General features: G+C 51.3%; 2 protein-coding genes across 8 annotated transcripts in view; one reads left to right on the top strand and one right to left on the bottom strand.

The window, feature by feature from the left end:
• The window catches only part of TBCD (tubulin folding cofactor D), a 202786-nt gene that overhangs the window by 110923 nt on the left and 73650 nt on the right, over positions 1-18213 (bottom strand). The gene's annotated exons all lie outside the window — the stretch shown is intronic.
• On the top strand, positions 14354-17638 carry ZNF750 (zinc finger protein 750). The gene is made up of 2 exons (XM_004432897.3): positions 14354-16020; positions 16161-17638. The coding sequence occupies exons 1-2, from the start codon at positions 14579-14581 to the stop codon at positions 16867-16869; spliced, it is 2151 nt and encodes a 716-aa protein (XP_004432954.1). The 5' UTR covers positions 14354-14578; the 3' UTR covers positions 16870-17638.

The following is an 18213-nucleotide window of genomic DNA, read 5'->3' as shown; positions in this document are numbered from 1 at the left end:
GGCCAAGTAACAGTCTACACCATCCGTTCCCTCTGCCTCTGCTGCGGGGCCTGATGTCAGCAGGACCTGGGCATGGGGAGGGGGCAGCAAAGACAAGGGAGATCCCTGAGCACGTGCTGCAACAACCCACAAGGACAAGGTGGAGTCCACACCCACCCCTCCTGCCTCCAAGCCTCCAACTTGGAGGATGCGGGCGAGTTGTGGAAGAGCTGGCACACCTCACTGCAGAGCTGCCCACAAACCGGCTCTGGGTCTGGAGGGGCCCAAGAGGGGCACCCAGGGGAGATGGAGGTAGAGGAGTTGAGGAGGGGGACCCAGGAGAGATAGAGGAGCCGAGGAGGGGGAGGGACACAGGGGGAGGTAGAGGAGCCGAGGAGGGGGACACAGGGGGAGGTTTGAGGAGCCGAGGAGGGGGACCTGGGGGAGATGGGGGAGCCAAGGAGGGGGACACAAGGTAGGGAAGAGATAGAGGAGACACAGGGGGTCGCAGCAGGAGACGGAGGAGCAGGCCGCACTCCACAAGGCAGTCAGCAGACCAGCATCAACACACACTATCTACCAAAGCGCTGCCCCAGGATCTGCCTCAGAAGCACACAAGACCGCTGCCTCCCTGCCACCTTCCAAGTCATGCACACCCTCTCGCAGAACCAGCAGGGAAGGGGATTCTGGCAGAGTGTCCCAGCTTAGCTAAGCTGACACAATGCAAAGCCACGATGCAAAACCTTCAGCATCACAGTGCGAAGATGAAGAGGTGAGAACGTGAGCGGCCTGTGTGCTCCAGACAGTCCCCCCAGGTGACCGTGAGGATCTAGAATTTATCTAAGTGCTTAGAACAATGTCTAGGACACAGCCAATGCTCAGAGAAGATTAATTCTTACTTTAATTGTTACTATTTTCATTATTGCTGGCAAGTACAACCCACAGAGTGTCTGGGAACATCACCAACCCTACTGGCTGAGCGTTGGGGTTTTAACACCCATGCAGACTCAGGACAACTGGGCTTGGGCCTGCTGAGACCCTGCACAACTTTAGGCCACTCACGTCAAAGAAAGGAATAGAGCAGCTGCCAACAAGGAGGCTTGCTCCTTCTGCGGCTCTGAAAGAAAGAGGAAGTTTCCATGAGAAATCAAAGCGCCCAGCCCGGGCCATGCACATCTCCTTGAGCGGGAGCAGCCCAAGCTGAGAAGCAGTGTGAAGCCCGTTCCAGGCCGCCCAGCCAGGGTGCCCTGGAGATGCAACACAAAACCACACTGCTGGATGTGTCACGTGCCTGCTGAACACAAGCCAGTCAGGAATGAGGCCGATCACACAGGAGAAGCATGCACCCATGGGAGAGCTTGCAGACACAACACAAGGGTCAAAAGCCCAGGGACTGGAGAGAACAGAGCCTCAAGACACCAAAAAACAGGCTCAACAGTACAGACACAAAAAGAAGAACGGAAACCACAGCGAAGGAATGGGGAAGACCTGAGAAAGACCCAAAACAAATGTCTGGAAATGAAAGAAAAGAAGATGCACTGCTGAAGATGAACTCAAGGGACTCAGGATGCAGGCAAAGATAAACTGTGGCCTTGAGGGCCGAGCTCGGGGAGGGACCAGGCTGAAGAAGCAGCGAGGAGTCACAGCGGAGAGCACGGGACGGGACTAGTTCCACGAACCTTCTCCCATACTCGTCTTTTGCCTATTTTTTATTGTTATGTTTTTCACTGATGTTATTTGTAGCATGAAAAAGAAAAAGAAATCTGTGTGTTAATTTTTCTTTACTTGTCCTTGTTCAATTTAACGAAAGGACTTCTGTACCTCCTTGCGAACCTGCCCACAGATCGACCTGTGAAAAGTATCTTTTAAACACAAATTCAATAAAAAGAAGGAAAGAGCCACATGACCTGTTCCTAGAAAACTGTACAAGTCTGAGGAGAGGCGAGCAAGCGAGAATTCTGGAACACAAGACACTTTATTGCTGGGTGGGGAGAGGAGCAGAGGTGAAGAAAACTGTGGGCATCCTCAAAACTTGGCCCAAGTTCACAAACCTGAATCAGTTTCCCAATCAAAGACAAAACAAGCCCACAGCACGTGGTTTCGAGTTTCACTTGACACACAGAAGCCCCATCAGGCTGGGAGAGGGAGAGGGGCAGAGCCTCTGCAGCCCTGGGTTCCGAGACCCCGTCTAAATCCCAGGCACAGACAGCCTCTCACCTGGCTCAGACTGAGTCTCATGTGCACGCCAGCCATGAGGAATCCCATTTCCACGGCTCAGCTCTGCTCCTTGCTTCACACATTGCTTGGAAAAAGGCATCAGAAGGGAGGAGCCTCAGGAGCTGCCTGCCCACAGGCCACACACCCAGCAACTGCCAGCCTGTGGCCCTCCCCCCCCCCCCCCCCCCAGCGGCAGCGGGCCTCCCACTGAGCGCCAAGCTCCTGCTCCAGGCAGAGGGCACTACCTCCCCAGACACAAGACAGCCCAGGAGCAAGAGTGCGGGAGACAGGGCCTGTGTGCTCCCCCAAAAAATAAAGTAGCTCCAGTCCCACAAAAATTCTAAGAGTGGCATCATTGGAATATTAAGCAAATTAAAACTCAAGTAGTGCAACCCATCTCAGACTTCAGGTTACAAACAAGGCCCTCCACTCACTCCTCAAGGAAATAAACGTCCCACAGTAGAACCTGGCCCCAAGGCTCTCCATAACCTTGGCCTGCCAACTAGACAGCCAGATTAACTCTGCTTTCATTTTTCTCTATTATCCAACGTCTGATAAAGTAAAAGTCCACTGACATTCTCAGGGTTTTTGTAAATGAGAAATCAAGGGCATTGTCTCAGAAAGACGACCCGGTCCCAGCCCTCACGAGCTCCACAGGCTGAGTTCTCCGGGGTGGGACAGGCGGGGCCTCCTGAGCACGAGCCCCGACTCCGGTTCACGCTTCGCTCAGTTCAAGTAAGGCCCCAGGCGCCAGCCTCGGGCTCAGCTCGTGTGCTCACCCCCCAGCAGTGCGGCAACCCTGCCAGGAGCACCTGTGGCAACAGCAATGACTTGCTCCCGGGTTCCTGATCCGAGGAGACAGGTCCAGGCCTAGCTGGTGGCCTCTGAGCAGCAGGCACAGGGCCCAGGCCCCACACCGAGTAGACAGGCTTGGGAAGCACACTGCCCAGGCCAGAGCCTTCCCCTCCGGCTGCAGAAGGAATGCACCTGAAACCAACACACGGATAGATGGGAGCGGCAAAGCCCAGCGATGCAGGGAAGCACCTCCTCATGCCCTGACCAGGCAGAAAGGGGGAAGATGTGGGAACGGCAGACGTCCCAGAAAGGAGACTGACAAGGAGGGCAAAGCGCCACCAAGTGGGCACAGGTGCCTGTCAGCAACAGGGACCACATGGACGTGGGCGGCCCCAGGGCCATCTCAGAACCAAGACTCCAGGAGCCTGGAGAAGTCACACCAGTTTCCTTGGATGGGGTTCCCACTATGGGACTCCAAATGGAAAGTGAATTACAGTCAAGAAACCCCAAGAAGGGGCTGGCCCAGTGGCATAGCGGTTAAGTTTGCACACTCCGTTTCGGTGGCCCGGGGTTCGCAGGTTTGGATCCTGGGCACACACCAACACACCGTTTGTCAAGCCATGCTGTGGTGGCATCCCATATAAAGTAGAGGAAGATGGGCACAGATGTTAGCCCAGGGCCAATCTTCCTCAGCAAAAAAGAAGAGGATTAGCATCAGATATTAGCTCAGGGCTGATCTTTCTCACCAAAAAAAAGAAAAGAAAAGAAAGAAACCGCAAGAAATGCACCTTCACCTGGAAGAGCGAGCACACAAAACCTAAGGTGCACGAAGCTGGAGTGGGAGCAGCTTCAGCACAAGGGCGGGGACAGCAGGGCGCCATGGCCCAGGCTGCTCCTGCAAGAGGCAGCATTCTAGAAGGAAGCTGTGGGGAAGGATCACGTCCCAGCTCTGCTCTCCTCCCTCGGTACCTGCTATCTCAACAAAGGCTCAGTGAGCACACCGTGTGCATGCATGCACACGTGTGTACATGTAAGTTGCCCTGCCCTCTAGGAGCCTAGAGTCTGCGAGCAAGGGACCCCAATGTCTCACCACCCGCATCCTCCCAGCGGAGCAGCGTCCAGCCGGCATGCTGCCCACTGGCCTGAGCCTCATCACATCTCACGGGACTCACGAGGGTGGAGACCCTGAGACACAGCCTGGGCAGTGAGGCGCCCCTTGGCCCCAGGAACCATCCTGGCTCCCCTTCTCCTGCAAACTCCCTGGGGCCGAGACCATGAGGACAGGATCTCACAGAGCATTTGTCAACCTCGAGAACTTAACGAATGTCATCCTGGCAGCTGGTTAGGGCTCACTTCCTCTAACAACCAGAATTAGACCGAGACTGAAATCATGCCTCTGACTTTTCTGTCGAGTTTTCCTTTTTCCTTTCCTCTGGATACAGCACCCTAAAAGGAGTGCAAACAATTAAAATAGAAACCATCCTGTATTTACTTACAAGGTCAAAAATAGAAGTGATCTGTTTCCTTCATCAAAGATGTTCTATTTTGTGATGCATACCATTCCCACCATGCACACACAACAATAGTGGGATGTTGTGATCAAGCCATCGGAGCCTAAAGGAAGCCCACGAGTAGGGGCCCCCAGTGCACCTTTCTACAGACAGGAAGACTGAGGCCCAGGTCAGGGAGCTACCCCACAGCACAGAAGGAGGAAACAGCGGGGCCAAGACTTGCATCTCGGCAGCCTGGCCACAGAGCACAGACGTGAGCATGGTGCTGCCAAAAGGATGGTGAGCGGGACAGTGACAGAGATGCGGACGGGGAGGAGGACTGAGATGGGGAGGGGACCACGACAGAGAAAGAGATGGGCATGGGGACGGCAGGAAGATTAGGCTGCCTAAAGCCGTGAAGTCAAGGAGCAAGTGGAGGAGCCGGCACGATACCTGCTGCAGCCTCGCCTGCCGAAGCAGGGGAGCTGCCACCCTGGACGGCACAGTCCGATGTGGCTGCTAAACTCAGGCCCAGCAGCACCTGTGTGGCGGCGGACACGACACCTGACCCCCCCCAGGCAGCACTGCTGCTCCCACGAGAGTTGCTGCCGCCATGGCACCCGTCCCTCCCCACACCCAGACCCATCGAGGCCCAACGTGGCCAGGAGCTCAACCGTCAGCCACCTCGCCGAGGTTCTGAGTACAGAGGTCCCCAGATCCAGCTCACAGCTGTCAGCATCTCATGGGGAGGCATGTCCCTGGCGTGCAGCCCTTCCACTGTCTGGTGTGATTCTGCTGTCATCCTTGAGGCTGGGCAACCTCAGCCAAGCTACTTACCCTCTACTTACCCGCTCTTTCACTCCACAAACCAGGCTTGTGAGAGTTCCTACTTCACAGAGCTGTTGCAGGGATTACACAAATTAACACAGCTCGAGTGCTTAGCACAGGGCCTCACACCAACAAACACTCAGTAAATGCAGCTGCCACCCCACTACTCTTGAAATTTTGGCCTTTTTGGTCAGAAACTTAGAGGATTTCTGGGTAATGCAGTGGACAGAACACACTTAACTGTGGGCTGAATCCCATTAACAACAACAGAAAAGGACTCTTCTCCTTTAGGGCACAAGCTACAGGGTCAAGGAGGATGGGAGGACACTTGGGAGGCTGGCCCAGTGGACGCCAAGTCTGAATGCAAGTGAGGAAACCAGACCCTCCCTGGTCCGCCCACCAGATCCCTGAAAGGCCCAAGATGTGCGGGGGTGGGACTAAAAGAAGGAGCAGTGGGAACGCCACTGGGGAAGTGGACTCTGGAGCCCCCAGCCCTGCTGCAGACACCATCAGCTCTCTGAGACGGTCAGCAGGTGGAGGAGGTATCAGCCTAAAAACAGAAAAGCTCTGTGGAAGACACGGGGACGATGCAGGGGGAACCCCACCACTTGCCCAAAAACAATCATTAAAATCCTCAGAGAAGTAAGGGAAGCTATCGCAACAACTACCTTAGAATAAGACACTGAAAGGGACACTCAGAACAAATAAGAACTCTCAGAAACCAAAAACTGTAACAGCAGGAAGAAGTGCTTCACAGAAGGGCTGGCAGAGAGAGGTGAGGAACCTAAGAAAACCACAGGTAAAGGAAAGAGCCCACAAGGGCTGGCCCCGTGGCCTAGTGGTTAAGTTCAGCACGCTCTGCTTCAGCAGACCAGGTTCGGATCCCGGGGGCGGACCCACACCACTCGTCAGCCATGCTGAGGTGGCGTCCCACATACAAAATAGAGGAAGACTGACACAGATGTCAGCTCAGGGCGAATCGTCTTCAGCAAAACAAAAAGGAAAGAACACATAGGGAGAAACAGTCGCATGTAGAATCAGGAGTCTCGCTGACACACGACTCTAGAAGAGGGCAACTCCATGGCTAGTGCCACTGCCGTCCGGGGGCCCTCACAATGTGCCACATCTCACCAGGGGAACGTGTTTCTCAGAACTGAGGAAACGGCACTCGAGATCTGCACCCTTCACTGAACGTCAACCATACCTTTAAAAGAAGTGGAAACGACCAGTTGGCGACACACCTGCTGCAGGGTCCAGGGTGAAGCGCCGTGACACCTGCGCCTGACCCAGAAACACAGCAAACGAGATGGGGGCGGGGGCAAGAGTGTGGCGGAACCCGTGACAATGCAGAGCTGCACCCGGCTCACTGCGGTGCCCGGCCTCGGGTACAGGAGCCATCACGATTGGAGCCCTACGACTCCTGTTTTAAATTTTTCATATTAAATGTTGGGGGAAAAGAATCGGGAATCAGAATGGCACCAAACTTTTCCACAGCAGCACCAAAAGCTCGCCGCATGGGGCCCCTCATGGCTCTGCAGGCCACGATGCCCAGCTTACGGCTCTGCACTAAACTACCAACCAGGTGGAAGACATTTTCCATCAGTCAGGGTCTCCAGAAACTTGCCTCTCCACACTTTCTCAGGAGCCCACAAAAGGGATGTGCTCCACACCAAAATAAAGGATCAGCCCAAGAGAGAAGACGATGTGGGTCCAGGAGGAGGGCTCCCGACACAGGAGAGAGGTAGAGAGAGCGTAGGACGGGGGAAGGTAGATGTGGAGGTGGAGGAGCCAAACAGCCAAGCTCTCGCTTCCCACAAAGGGAGGGCAACAGACGACACTCACAACCAGAGGTAAATACCAAACACTCAGCTGAGGAGAGGTCTGAGTGGCACTCCTGGGCGGAGAGAGTGGGAAAGGCCCCTCTCCCAGCCTCCCCTTGAGTCCGGGCCAGTGAGGTCAGACAGCCTCACCGTGCTGAGGACTAGAAGCTTCCACTTTGCTCTCTCAGGAGTCCTGAGCTGGGTAAGGCTGACCACCCTCCTGGAGAGGCCTCTGGAGGGGACTACAGAGAGAAGAGGGGGCCCAGCCGTCCCCTCTGGACACAAGGCAGGTGAGTGAAGCCACCTGGACCCTCCAGACCAGCATACCTGCAGCTCAGTACCACCAGTGCCCACTCACGCCCACAGGACACAGGAACCGCCCGCTGAGCTTGACCCAACTCCCGGCCCATGAGAACATGAGACGTAACGAAACAGTAGTTGTTTCAAGCTGCTAAGTTTTGGGGCAACTTATTATCCAGCAATAAGTAAGAGGAACAGCAGGGAACCACTGTTCTTTGTGACAAGATTTACAGAACTGTTTTCACTCTTTAAATTATATGGATGTCTAATTTGGACAAAAGTTAACTAAAAACTTTTTTTAAAAGAATTCAATATGAAGGTAAAGCCAGGTAAAATCTTAAGTCTTTTTTTTTTTTTTTAAGGAAGATTGGCCCTGAGTAACATCTGTTGCCAATCTTCCTCCTTTTTTCCTTTTTTCTCCCCAAAGTAGATACTTGTATGTCACAGTTACATATCCTTCTAGTTGCTCTATGTGGGACACCACTTCAGCATGGCTTGATGAGTGGTGTGTAGGTCTGCGCCCAGGATCCAAATTGGCAAACCCCAGGCCACCGAAGCGTAACGTGCAAACTTAACCACTGTGCCACTGGGCCTTAAGTCTTAAATTGAAAAAAATCCAGCATCTGTCCTGGCAAACCTGACCCCGCACCACCATGCCAGGCACACCACACATGACAGGGGCCTGAGCCCACCTGATACCATCTCCTTTCCCTGTCCCCAAACTGACACCATAGACCAGCCTCCCTGACAGCAGGGAGACAGCCACAGGTTGAACAGCAGGCAGGTGAAGCAAGGAGGGGGACAAACTGCCTCAAAAATTAAGTGTCTCAGTTATTTATAAAAAAGAAAAAAAGGACAGTGCCAGAGTGAGCAGAGCCCACTGCCACCGGCAGCACAGGTCCCGCCCGCCCTGCAGCAAGCCCGGCACTGGTCTCAGGCGTGCAACAGCAGGTCCCTGCGGTGAGGCAGCTGAGGCTGTCTCTCTCCCTCCCTGCTCTCAAGGAGGACTACGGACAAGGATTCCCCAATCCCCAGGCACGAGGTGAAGGGCGAGAGGCCCGTCCAGGCCCTTCAAGGCAAGGACTCTATGAGTGTCAGCCCCGCCAGGGGAGGATGTGCTTCCCTGCTGCTACCCACATCTGCTGGAGCGTCTACAGGTATGTCTCACACATGGTGTCTTTATTACAATACCAAACCTTTATCCGAGTCACCTCCACCCTAGAACTCTCCATTCTAACCGGGAACACGACCCCTCTAGCCCAAGAATGCCAGGGCAGCACTAAAATGGCATCCACGAGACTGAAGCCGGGAGCTTCCGTGAGGCACAGAAGTGGCACTCAGCTGGCCGGGCCAGTGGTGACGCTGCTCCGAAGCAGCTCGGTGGGTGCAAACACATGAATCGTAGCTGCGGGCAGGAGGAATATCAGGTGCATCTCTGTGCCCTGAGGGCTCGACTCCTACACTTAAATCCCGCCCACTGGAACAGCCGGCTCCAGTTTCAGCGAGGAGCGAGCGTGAGAACAGGTCCTGCTCCCTGGGCACCGGCAGCGACCGCCACGGCTCCGCGACCGCACGGCTCCCACACTGCCCGCCTCTGGTAAGTACCTACGATTTCTTCTCAAATTCAAGTTTTCCTTGAAAACTACTCTCGGCTGTATCTAAAACTCTCTGGCTCAGTGGATCACTTGCCTGGTGTCTGATCTGCCTAGATCTGTTCTGAGGATTACCTCAGGACCCAGCAGGTGCATCGCTAGAGTGGAGACCATTATTACAAAACTTTTAACAAGGCTTACACCTTATTCTAAAAGTATAAACAAGTTTATTTGGAAATTAAGCTCTCATTTCTACCATAAAATTCATAAAATTTAAACTAAAACTCAAATTTATATTATTGCTTATCTCTTCCTCACCTTAAAAATAAACTACAATAAATTTCAACATAAAAGGATCATACACATACATATGTGATTAGATAGTTGCTGATTTTAATTTATAGTTGCTTTAATTTTAAAACCTTTGAAAGTTAAAAAATAAGTACTATTTTGACATAAGCTTACCAAAAAAAAACCTTAACCAAAGAGGATCCTTATATATACAAAAAGGGGTTTTTCCCCATAGAAAGTTTCTCATAAACCTGTATGAGAACAATTATTGAATAAATTATTGGCTAAGACTGACCAAAGTCAGACTTCATTTAAGCAAATTCTGTCTACATTTGTCATCCTAATTTTTACGCTGCAGTAACAAAGTCCTTCCGATGCTTTACACTGGTTTTTAAGGATAAACAAGGGAGACGTTTTGGGATCTGTGGCTGGGCTGACACGCTGCGCCGCGTTGAGAGCTGTGTCGTTCACTGTCCAGGGCTTATGTCTGTAACTCAGGGTCTCCGGCTGAAACTAGAAAGAGCCTCTGTTGTTTTTCTAGGTCCATTCTTCCAAATTATATTCCAGAAAACTGTCTTTTTCCCTAGGTCATGGTTGTCCTGAAGTTTATCTTTCATTTTAAAGAACCGAAAGTCTGGGAGGGAGTGGTGGTTAATCACTGGAAAAGCTCAATTGGAGTAAAACTCACAAATCTTGTTCTTGCGACACCCCAGTGGGTAGGCGACAATGGTGTGTCCTTGAGTTATGCAATAACGCCACATCACAATATTGTAATTATAGCATGCCCTTCAAAACGTTCTACCTGATGAGGCTCTTTGCCAGACAGCTGGACACCACCAAAAGGAATATTACAGCATTATTTCAGTTCACAGGTTAATACGCATGACAAGCATAGTTACCCAGCCCGTCACAGCAATGTCCTATAAAGTTAAGCTATAATTACCTCTATTGTGTCCTATCAAAGCTCAAAAAATATCTTTGTCCTGTCTACTTTTCAGAGTTCAAACTCCTTAGAAACTTTTTGAATATGCCAGCCTCTCACGATTATCCTAACAACTGGCAACAACATTAATTGTCCACACTTAAGAACCTATCGAGAGACAGGGCACTGGCAATTTAGTGCTTCAAAAGCAAGCACACAAAGCCCTGTGGCTGACCGAAACCACAAGCTGTTCAAAGCCTGTGTGGGCAGTTATGCCAGCGCCCGCCTGGTGTTGTGAGCCGGAGCCTTGCACCAGGAGAAATGCAGCAGCCAGCGACAGCTCCAGCTCATGGCACTTGCCACAGGCAAAAAAGTAAATCAGCTGAATACAAGCAGGTGTTTAAAATGCTTGAAAAGCAACAAAAGGGACACCTTTAAATAAAGCAGGAAGCCCTCTGTGAAAGCTCACCCAGGGCCCTGTGCGTGCCTTAAAGCCACTGCACGGCGTCCTTCGCCCCTCAGTGTGGACGCTGTATACACTGGCTGCTTAGTGTACACTGATTCTGAGAGGGAGATCGCGGTGCGAGCTGGCGGACTCCCCCTGGCGCAGAGGGAGTGCAGTGGAGGGAAAGGCCCAGTTAACCAGCTGCCCTCAGAAGCAGGCAAAGAGCAGACCCTGCTCCCCATACTTCAATGCCCCTGGCGGGAAGGCGCGTGAGACGCAGGGCTCCCAGCCCTTCCCAGATCAAGTGGGAAGTGAAAGCAGGGTAACACACCGTGTCACATAAACCTCCTTTAGGGTTAAGTTCACGTCTGAACTTTAAAACACGCTAACACTGCAGTTCTCCACTGAAAGCCAAACCGAAGGGGTCCTGCCTTATTAACACCTCGCTGCACGCACAGCTCTCCAGACAGTACTAAGACAGAAACGGGCCTTCCCGGGAAGGACGCGTGCGACACCTCTCTCACCACCTTTAGGAAAAACTTCACCTCTGGATGCAAATCCAAACTTATTACAAACACTGAGAGTTCTGGATCAGATTGTTTTGGCAACAATATCCTTTTTTGGAATATTTAACACGAGCAGCTGCCAGTGAGCACCAAGCCCAGCAAGTATAAACTGACCAGGCAGAGACTGTCACAAACCTGTCCCCACAGACAGCAAGAATGACGAGGTGCCAGGCGGTCAGTTGTAGTTCCTTCATCCTTGTAAAGCTCACTAGGGCAGGAGCAGAACTCGCAGACTGACATCTTCACTCTATAGGCTGTCCTATCGAGAGTTTACAAAAGCCTCAATTTTATCCCACTTATTCCTTTGGCATTACTGCGTTTTTATAGCTGAGTGAGCTACATCTGCCCATCTCCGTCAGCATCTGAAGCAGCTGTGCTCCCTTGTTTTAATTAGTGATGAATTGTGCAACCCTGACAGGTCAGTTTACCCAAAGTTACTGAAACTACTGTGACTCCATCACAGGTTTCCCTGCCAAAAATCAAACCCCGGAACACTCTCAGCCCCTATAATGCCGGCACCAAGGAAGGTACCCCTGAAAGCCTGTTTACTGTCCTCGTAAGCTAACTGACCAAAAAACAAATAGTTCAGACCAAAACTTTAGGTACAACATCACTTGATTAAAAAAAGTACATATTAACATAAAAGTAGTTATTTTCCAAATCATTCTTTTTTTTTAATATTTTGCTTTCTTTTTTTTTTAATTTTATTTATTTATTTATTTTTTCCCCCAAAGCCCCAGTAGATAGTTGTATGTCACAGCTGCACATCCTTCTAGTTGCTGTATGTGGGACACGGCCTCAGCATGGCCGGAGAAGCAGTGCATCGGTGCGCGCCCAGGATCCGAACCCGGGCCGCCAGCAGTGGAGCGCGCGCACCTAACCGCTAAGCCACGGGGCCGGCCCTCCAAATCATTCTTTTGGGTAATACTGTGATAACTTACATATAATTTGCCTCCTATAAACCTTTGAGAAAACTTAGTCAACATGGGTTTATTTATATTTTTGTCTAAAAGTATCAGCAATATTAAATAATACTGCTTCTAAAACTAACATCATCATTCTCCCAAATCCCAAGGGAAGTTTCTGTTCATCTGAGCTCGCATTTCAGACGCTTGAGGTAATGTGCCTGCGTCTGCTCCTGGCTTCGCTAGGGCTCTGGGCTCACACCTGATAAACGTTTTGCAACTGTCATCATTTTGATCATGGTGCTTCCAGCTCCTGATGAAATCATCAGTTTTCAGACCTCTGCCATAACATATCCTATACAATCATGGGAACCTGACTTGCAGAGGTTCTCACGCCTTCAGAACCAGGGAGCACAATGAGACGTGCCAGCACAGGCCCCGCTGACTTATCTAGCTGGCCCAGCGTTGGCTGGAATCACTTCCTGACGGGAGGCAAGGAAATCGTGCTCTTATAGCCCAGAGCACATCTGCCCCTCAAGGTATGGACTGAATTCATAAAGAATTATTTCACATTTTCTCCTTTAATAAGAGGGGAAATTAGAAAGACGCAAAGCTATGATTACATGTTTCATTTGCTGGGCTCTGACACTGCCTTGTAGCTCCTGCGGCCGCACACGGTGGGAGAGGAGGAGAGGGCTGGGCCCGCTGGAAGGCACAGAGCCCAGGCACCAGGTCCATGGGCCTGGCTCTGAATACCCAACACCCTGCCAATGAGCACCCCAAAGTGGGGCCAGTGACCCCCTCTCCCCACTTATGGGGCAGCCAAAAATCTCATTTCTCATCCAAAATACGTGCCTCGAGACCCCTGCTCACAGCAAAAGGCCACAGGCATCAGCAGAGCCCTCCTTTCCACCCAAAACACCTACTAGTGAATAAACATGTCTCTGAAAGAACGAGATGATAAAATAGATGATTAACAGGGGCAGTTTGGAGGGGGGAGGAGGGTTGTGTTCTTAAGAAATATGAATAAATGAGTAGAGAGACCAGTTTGCTGAGAATAAAATCAGACAGCTTTCTTAGAGTTTAAGATATCCAAGTGCAAGTCACAACTCCACTCCCCCAGCTTTCACGCCGCCTCCTGCAAACTCCCCGCTCCCTCATCCCCACGTGGGGCGCAGCGACAGAGGTGTCTTTCACTGCGTCACTACGTTGCTCTGTGAAAACGAGTCTCTTAGAGTTCCCATACGTATTTCTCTATTTTTAAAAGGCTGCTTTCCAGATGAATGTTTTAGCCACCCAGTGTCCAGAAGGTGATGCTTTATAGATGAAATCTCACAGGACTCACGACTGACCATCTCTGCTCATTCTAGAAAGCAGAACTGCAACTGGAAACAGTTTTGTTCAATCATTTCCTTTTAACTTCATTTTTAAGCCATCTGAAAATATTTAGAAGCTAAAGACCTTTTGCTTTTTACCTTTTTTATGCAAATTACAGTGCGGGCCTTATTCCTCACCCCTCCCCTCCAGACTTCTCCACCCACAGGCTTTCTCTAGACAGTCACTCCAAGGGCTGGTCCAGGACAGACAGCTGCGCCTAAGCCACGCGAGATCCCAGATCTTAGGTCTGTGTTCTCAGCTTCGGTCATGACGCAGAGGGAGAGCCCCAGGGTGTGCAGAGCAGCCTTGGAAGGAAACCCGGGCTGAGACCTCCTGTAAGCCTGGGAGGCCAGGAGTGGGGACCCTCAGGGTTCTGAGTGAACGTAAGTGTGAATGCGTGGCGCACACGCACAAACATGGGCCTCCTGTCATAGACCGGCACGCTGTGACAGGACCCAGTCCAGAAACTCTGTGGACACGGATGGGGGCGCGGGTCCTGGCGGTCACTCAAGCTCCTTGAGCCACAACCTTCCTGGCATCTGCGGCCTCAGATCACAGGACAAAGGTTCCCAAAACTCAGAGAATTACAGGAATTCTCAGAATTGACACTAAACACTCCACACTCCTCTTGGCCCCAAGGTAATTCTTTCAGGTCAGACTTGAGAAAACAGAAACCACCCAGGGAGTTGGCAGCTGGGTTACGAGCCAGGGGCAGTTGATGCTCACCTCATACCTGCACCAATGAGAGTGGTTACCCCTTCTGCAGCCTCAGTTCCTCAGGGGTCTGTGTGAGGACAGGCTAGTCCTTCCTTAGCCCATTAAGCCAGGACCCTGACTAAGGCTCTGTTCCTCCATTGCAGATCCTGTCCCCAAACAAGCGAGACTTTCCTCGTCAGACTTGCAGCAAGTGGAGCTGGCTTCAAACAAAACTGCTCAGAAAGAAAAGCAAAGGAAAAGTGGTGACACGACTTCTCAACCACCAAGTGTGAGGTAAACAGCAGCCAGCAGTGACCAGCCCGCTAAGACCTGAGCCAGGCCCATAAAAAGGAAAATGAGTCTTCTCAAAGAGCGGAAACCAAAAAAGCCGCATTATATCCCAAGGCCTCCGGGAAAACCCTTCAAGTATAAGTGTTTCCAATGTCCCTTTACTTGCAATGAAAAGTCACATCTCTTTAATCACATGAAGTACGGTCTCTGTAAAAACTCCATTACTTTAGTATCAGAGCAAGATCGCGTTCCCAAGTGCCCCAAATCCAGCTCTTTAGACTCTAAGCAAACCAGTCAGCCAGACTCCACAGCGAAGCCCGCCTCCTCCAAGTCCATCACAAACAGGCTCTCACACTTGGACACCAAGCTTCAACACGCCCTTGCCAAGGACGATGTCAAGGAAAATCTGGACCTGCACGCGTGTGGGCCCCACAAGTGCCCAGGACAGAAGCCTGCTCTCCTCAAGGAAGCAGCGCCCCTGAGTCCAGCTCCAGAAGCCACCATGGGCACCCAACCCGCCCTGGAAGGCGTTGTTCGGCCTTCGGCATTTGTTCCAGTTGGAGAGCAGAGACTGAAAGGCCCAGAGCATGTTGAGGCTCCTGCAGTGCTGCCACTGCCCACGCCCAGCGCCAAGGCCACCTCCTTCCACACTAAGTCTGCATTCCACGCTCCTGGCTACCCATGGAAAGCTGGCTCACCTTTCCTCCCGCCTGAGTTTCCACATAAAATCCCCCCTACAAAGGGGTTTGGTGCCATTTCCCCTTACGTGCACCCCACAATCCCGGAGTACCCGCCTCACTTTTACACAGAGCACGGACTGGCCACCATCTACTCACCCTACCTGCTGGCCGGGAACTCGCCTGAGTGCGACGCCGCCCTGCTCGCAGTCTATGGGGCCCAAGACCAACGGCGTTTCCTGCCTCACCCCGGGCCAATCCCTAAGCATTTGAGCCCAACTCCATCGACATATGATCATTACAGATTTTTCCAGCAGCATCACTCCAGTCTGCCGATTCCTTATGGATTTTACAGACCAGAGTCTGCGTTCTCCTCCTATGGTCTCAGACTCCCACCCATTACTGGTATTTCACAAGACCAAAGCTCTCACCTATTGGAAGAAGCTGCTCTGGTCTACCCGGCGTCGAGTCCATCCAAGTTAAACCCTTCCAACTCCCACAAAACACACACAGAGTTTGAGAAAGAGAGTCCAACTCCTGAGGCTAAAGACCCTTCCAAAGATGGGCGGAGGGACACAGAAGGGACCAAAATGAGCCCGCGTGCAGGGAGCGCAGCCACAGGCTCCCCAGGAAGGCCGAGTCCCACCAACTTCACGCAGACAAGCCAGCCATGTACTGGGCTGTGTGGCCTCTCGGACCAGCTGGCCTCAAGCGCCCTGGGCAGGCTCCATCAACCTGAACAGAGCCTCACAGCCTTCAGGCCCATCAAAAAAAACACAGAGCACCCACATTCCCAGGCTGCAGAAGACAGAGACGAGTCTCCAGAAAGGTAAGAAAGTTTCATTTTCAAAACCTCCAAGTAATGTCTCTGGTTGTGCTCAACTAGCCGAGCTTATACTTGCTCACAATGCCTCACATGGTAGCTCTTCTAAGCAAGGTTCCTATTAAGCTTCTCTTTGCCTCTTCCAGGCTCGATGCTGTGAACACCGACCCTCCAGCTCAGACAGGAAGCGCCTCTCACGGCAGGGAGGCCGCGCCTTCCAGCCCAGAGGACAGCTCCAGGATCACCCCGCTAAACCTCTCCAAGAAACCAGAGACGCGACTGTCAGCCGCTCACGACCCTGTGTACAGAGACTTCCCAGATCTGCAAGATGTGCCTCTGAACCTCTCAGTGAAGGACCCCTGCAATGCCCTGACCCCGAGGCCTTCCTTTCACAGTCCACCACGAGACACAGAAGCTGCTGCTGCCGCTCAAGAGACTAAGACAGAAAGTTCTGGAGATGGGCCAGACCACACTGAGACAAACCAAAATGGCCTCAACTCTGATGAGGCTCCATCGATGAGCCCCACAGGGAAGGCCCAGGATGTGCGAGCAGCCGACAGCGGTGACGAGCAGAAGCAGACAGCGGCTGTGGCCCTCTGCCAGCTGGCAGCCTACAGCCCGGAGAAGGTCCAGGTAGGCGATGGGAAGCCTGTGGCCCAGGAGTCTGCCTGCCAACAAGACTCGCCCACCCTCAGTGCCATAGAAAGCCACACGGCTCAGTGTGACCTCCGGCCCAAAGGGCAAAAGAGGACAAGCCCAAGGGACGCAGGGAAGTCCCAGCAAGGCACTAAGAAGATGAAGCCGAGTGACACGGCCCGAGTGTTCACCCTGCGGAAAAGAACACGGGTGTCTTAAGTGCCTGGCTCTCCCAAGAACACGCCTTCTGAGCTGCTCGGGACTCGTGACAGAAGCAAGTCCTCAACAGCAGCTTCACCTTCTCATATGGTCAATTTTTACAATGCAGCTTCTTTTTCCTTCTAAAAATCAAAAGCTGCAATTCAGTTATTATAAATATTAAGCATAAATGTTAAAAGGTGCTTCTACTTTTGGTTGTAAAAATATTTGAATGACATACTCTAAGACTGATGAGTTAAAGACTGGCTTTCGTTTTTGTAAAATGCCAAATGAAATGTGCAGGACTAAAAGGTAACTTTTAGGTGTAAGCCATCTTATAGGAAATCTTTTAAAAATACTTTTCTTATAAATATCTTAGCACTAGAACAAATTGTTTTAACTGTTTTTCTATTAAATCTGTGTGTTTTGAAGTAACAATTACTAAAAAAAATGCCAAGAAAAAACATTTTCAGCACTAGCATTAAAGTGCTGTGTGTAAACACATTGTGATTTGTTATGACTGAACAATACATAAACATCAAGAGGCTATTTATACACATAATTTATTTCCATTAGGGAAAATGTATCACTGGTGAAGCTATTATCAATGTATTTCATTTCCTTATAATGTTACAGTGAATTTTCTGACTCAGCCTCATTTTCCACTTCCTAAAATGATGTATATATTGTTAATTTTCCAATAAACTCATAAGTGAACTTTAAAAATACATAAAATGAGACAAATATAAACTCTGTTATACTTCAGAGTATTTTGCCACAATAAACTCAATGCCAAAGAGAACAGCGTTGAGGCAGCAATTAAAACAAACTGAGAAAGAGTGTGTCTGTGTGTGTGTGCACACGTGAGCATGTGCATGTGTGTAAAGTGTGAGTGTGGGAGTGTACCTATATGTGCTGTGCTGTGAACTAGTGCAGTCACCCTGGGGCGACTCGAGGACATCCCAGGTCTCAGGCCTCAGGGCATTTTTGGAAAGTCAGCCTGCAGGGCCTCCAATCCTAAAACCGCTGCCTGGGAAACAGCTGCCAGGTGTCCCCAGCCCCCTCTCCACGTCCCCTTTCACAGCAGCCCTTCCTCCCACTTTCTGAGGGCATCTCTCACCCAACACGCTGCCCGGAGTGTCACCCAGGGGCCACTGGCCACAGTGATGTGGTGCTGAGGATGGATCACTCTAGAGACCAGGTGAGAAATCCCCCTGCGAGCCAGCTAGTGCTCACCTCGTCACTTTCACTAGAACGGAGGGGGTCCTCACAGAGCCATCCAACAGCGCTCAAAGAACCAAGGCAGCCAGAGCAGCAGGCCTGCTGCTCCCAGCTGTATCTACACGTAACAAGACCTTTCAGCAC

Source organism: Ceratotherium simum, chromosome 16 (genome assembly GCF_057802395.1).
Source record: "Ceratotherium simum simum isolate JZ-2026a chromosome 16, ASM5780239v1, whole genome shotgun sequence".
Lineage (NCBI taxonomy): Eukaryota > Metazoa > Chordata > Mammalia > Perissodactyla > Rhinocerotidae > Ceratotherium > Ceratotherium simum.
Note: the sequence above shows the minus strand (reverse complement) of the source record. Positions and strands in the feature narration are given on the sequence as shown.

Coding starts and splice junctions, on each gene's coding strand:
- ZNF750 (XM_004432897.3), top strand. CDS start 14,579: ATGAGTCTTCTCAAAGAGCGGAAACCAAAAAAGCCGCATTATATCCCA. Junction 16,021..16,160: donor AGAGACGAGTCTCCAGAAAG/GTAAGAAAGTTT, acceptor TGCCTCTTCCAG/GCTCGATGCTGTGAACACCG.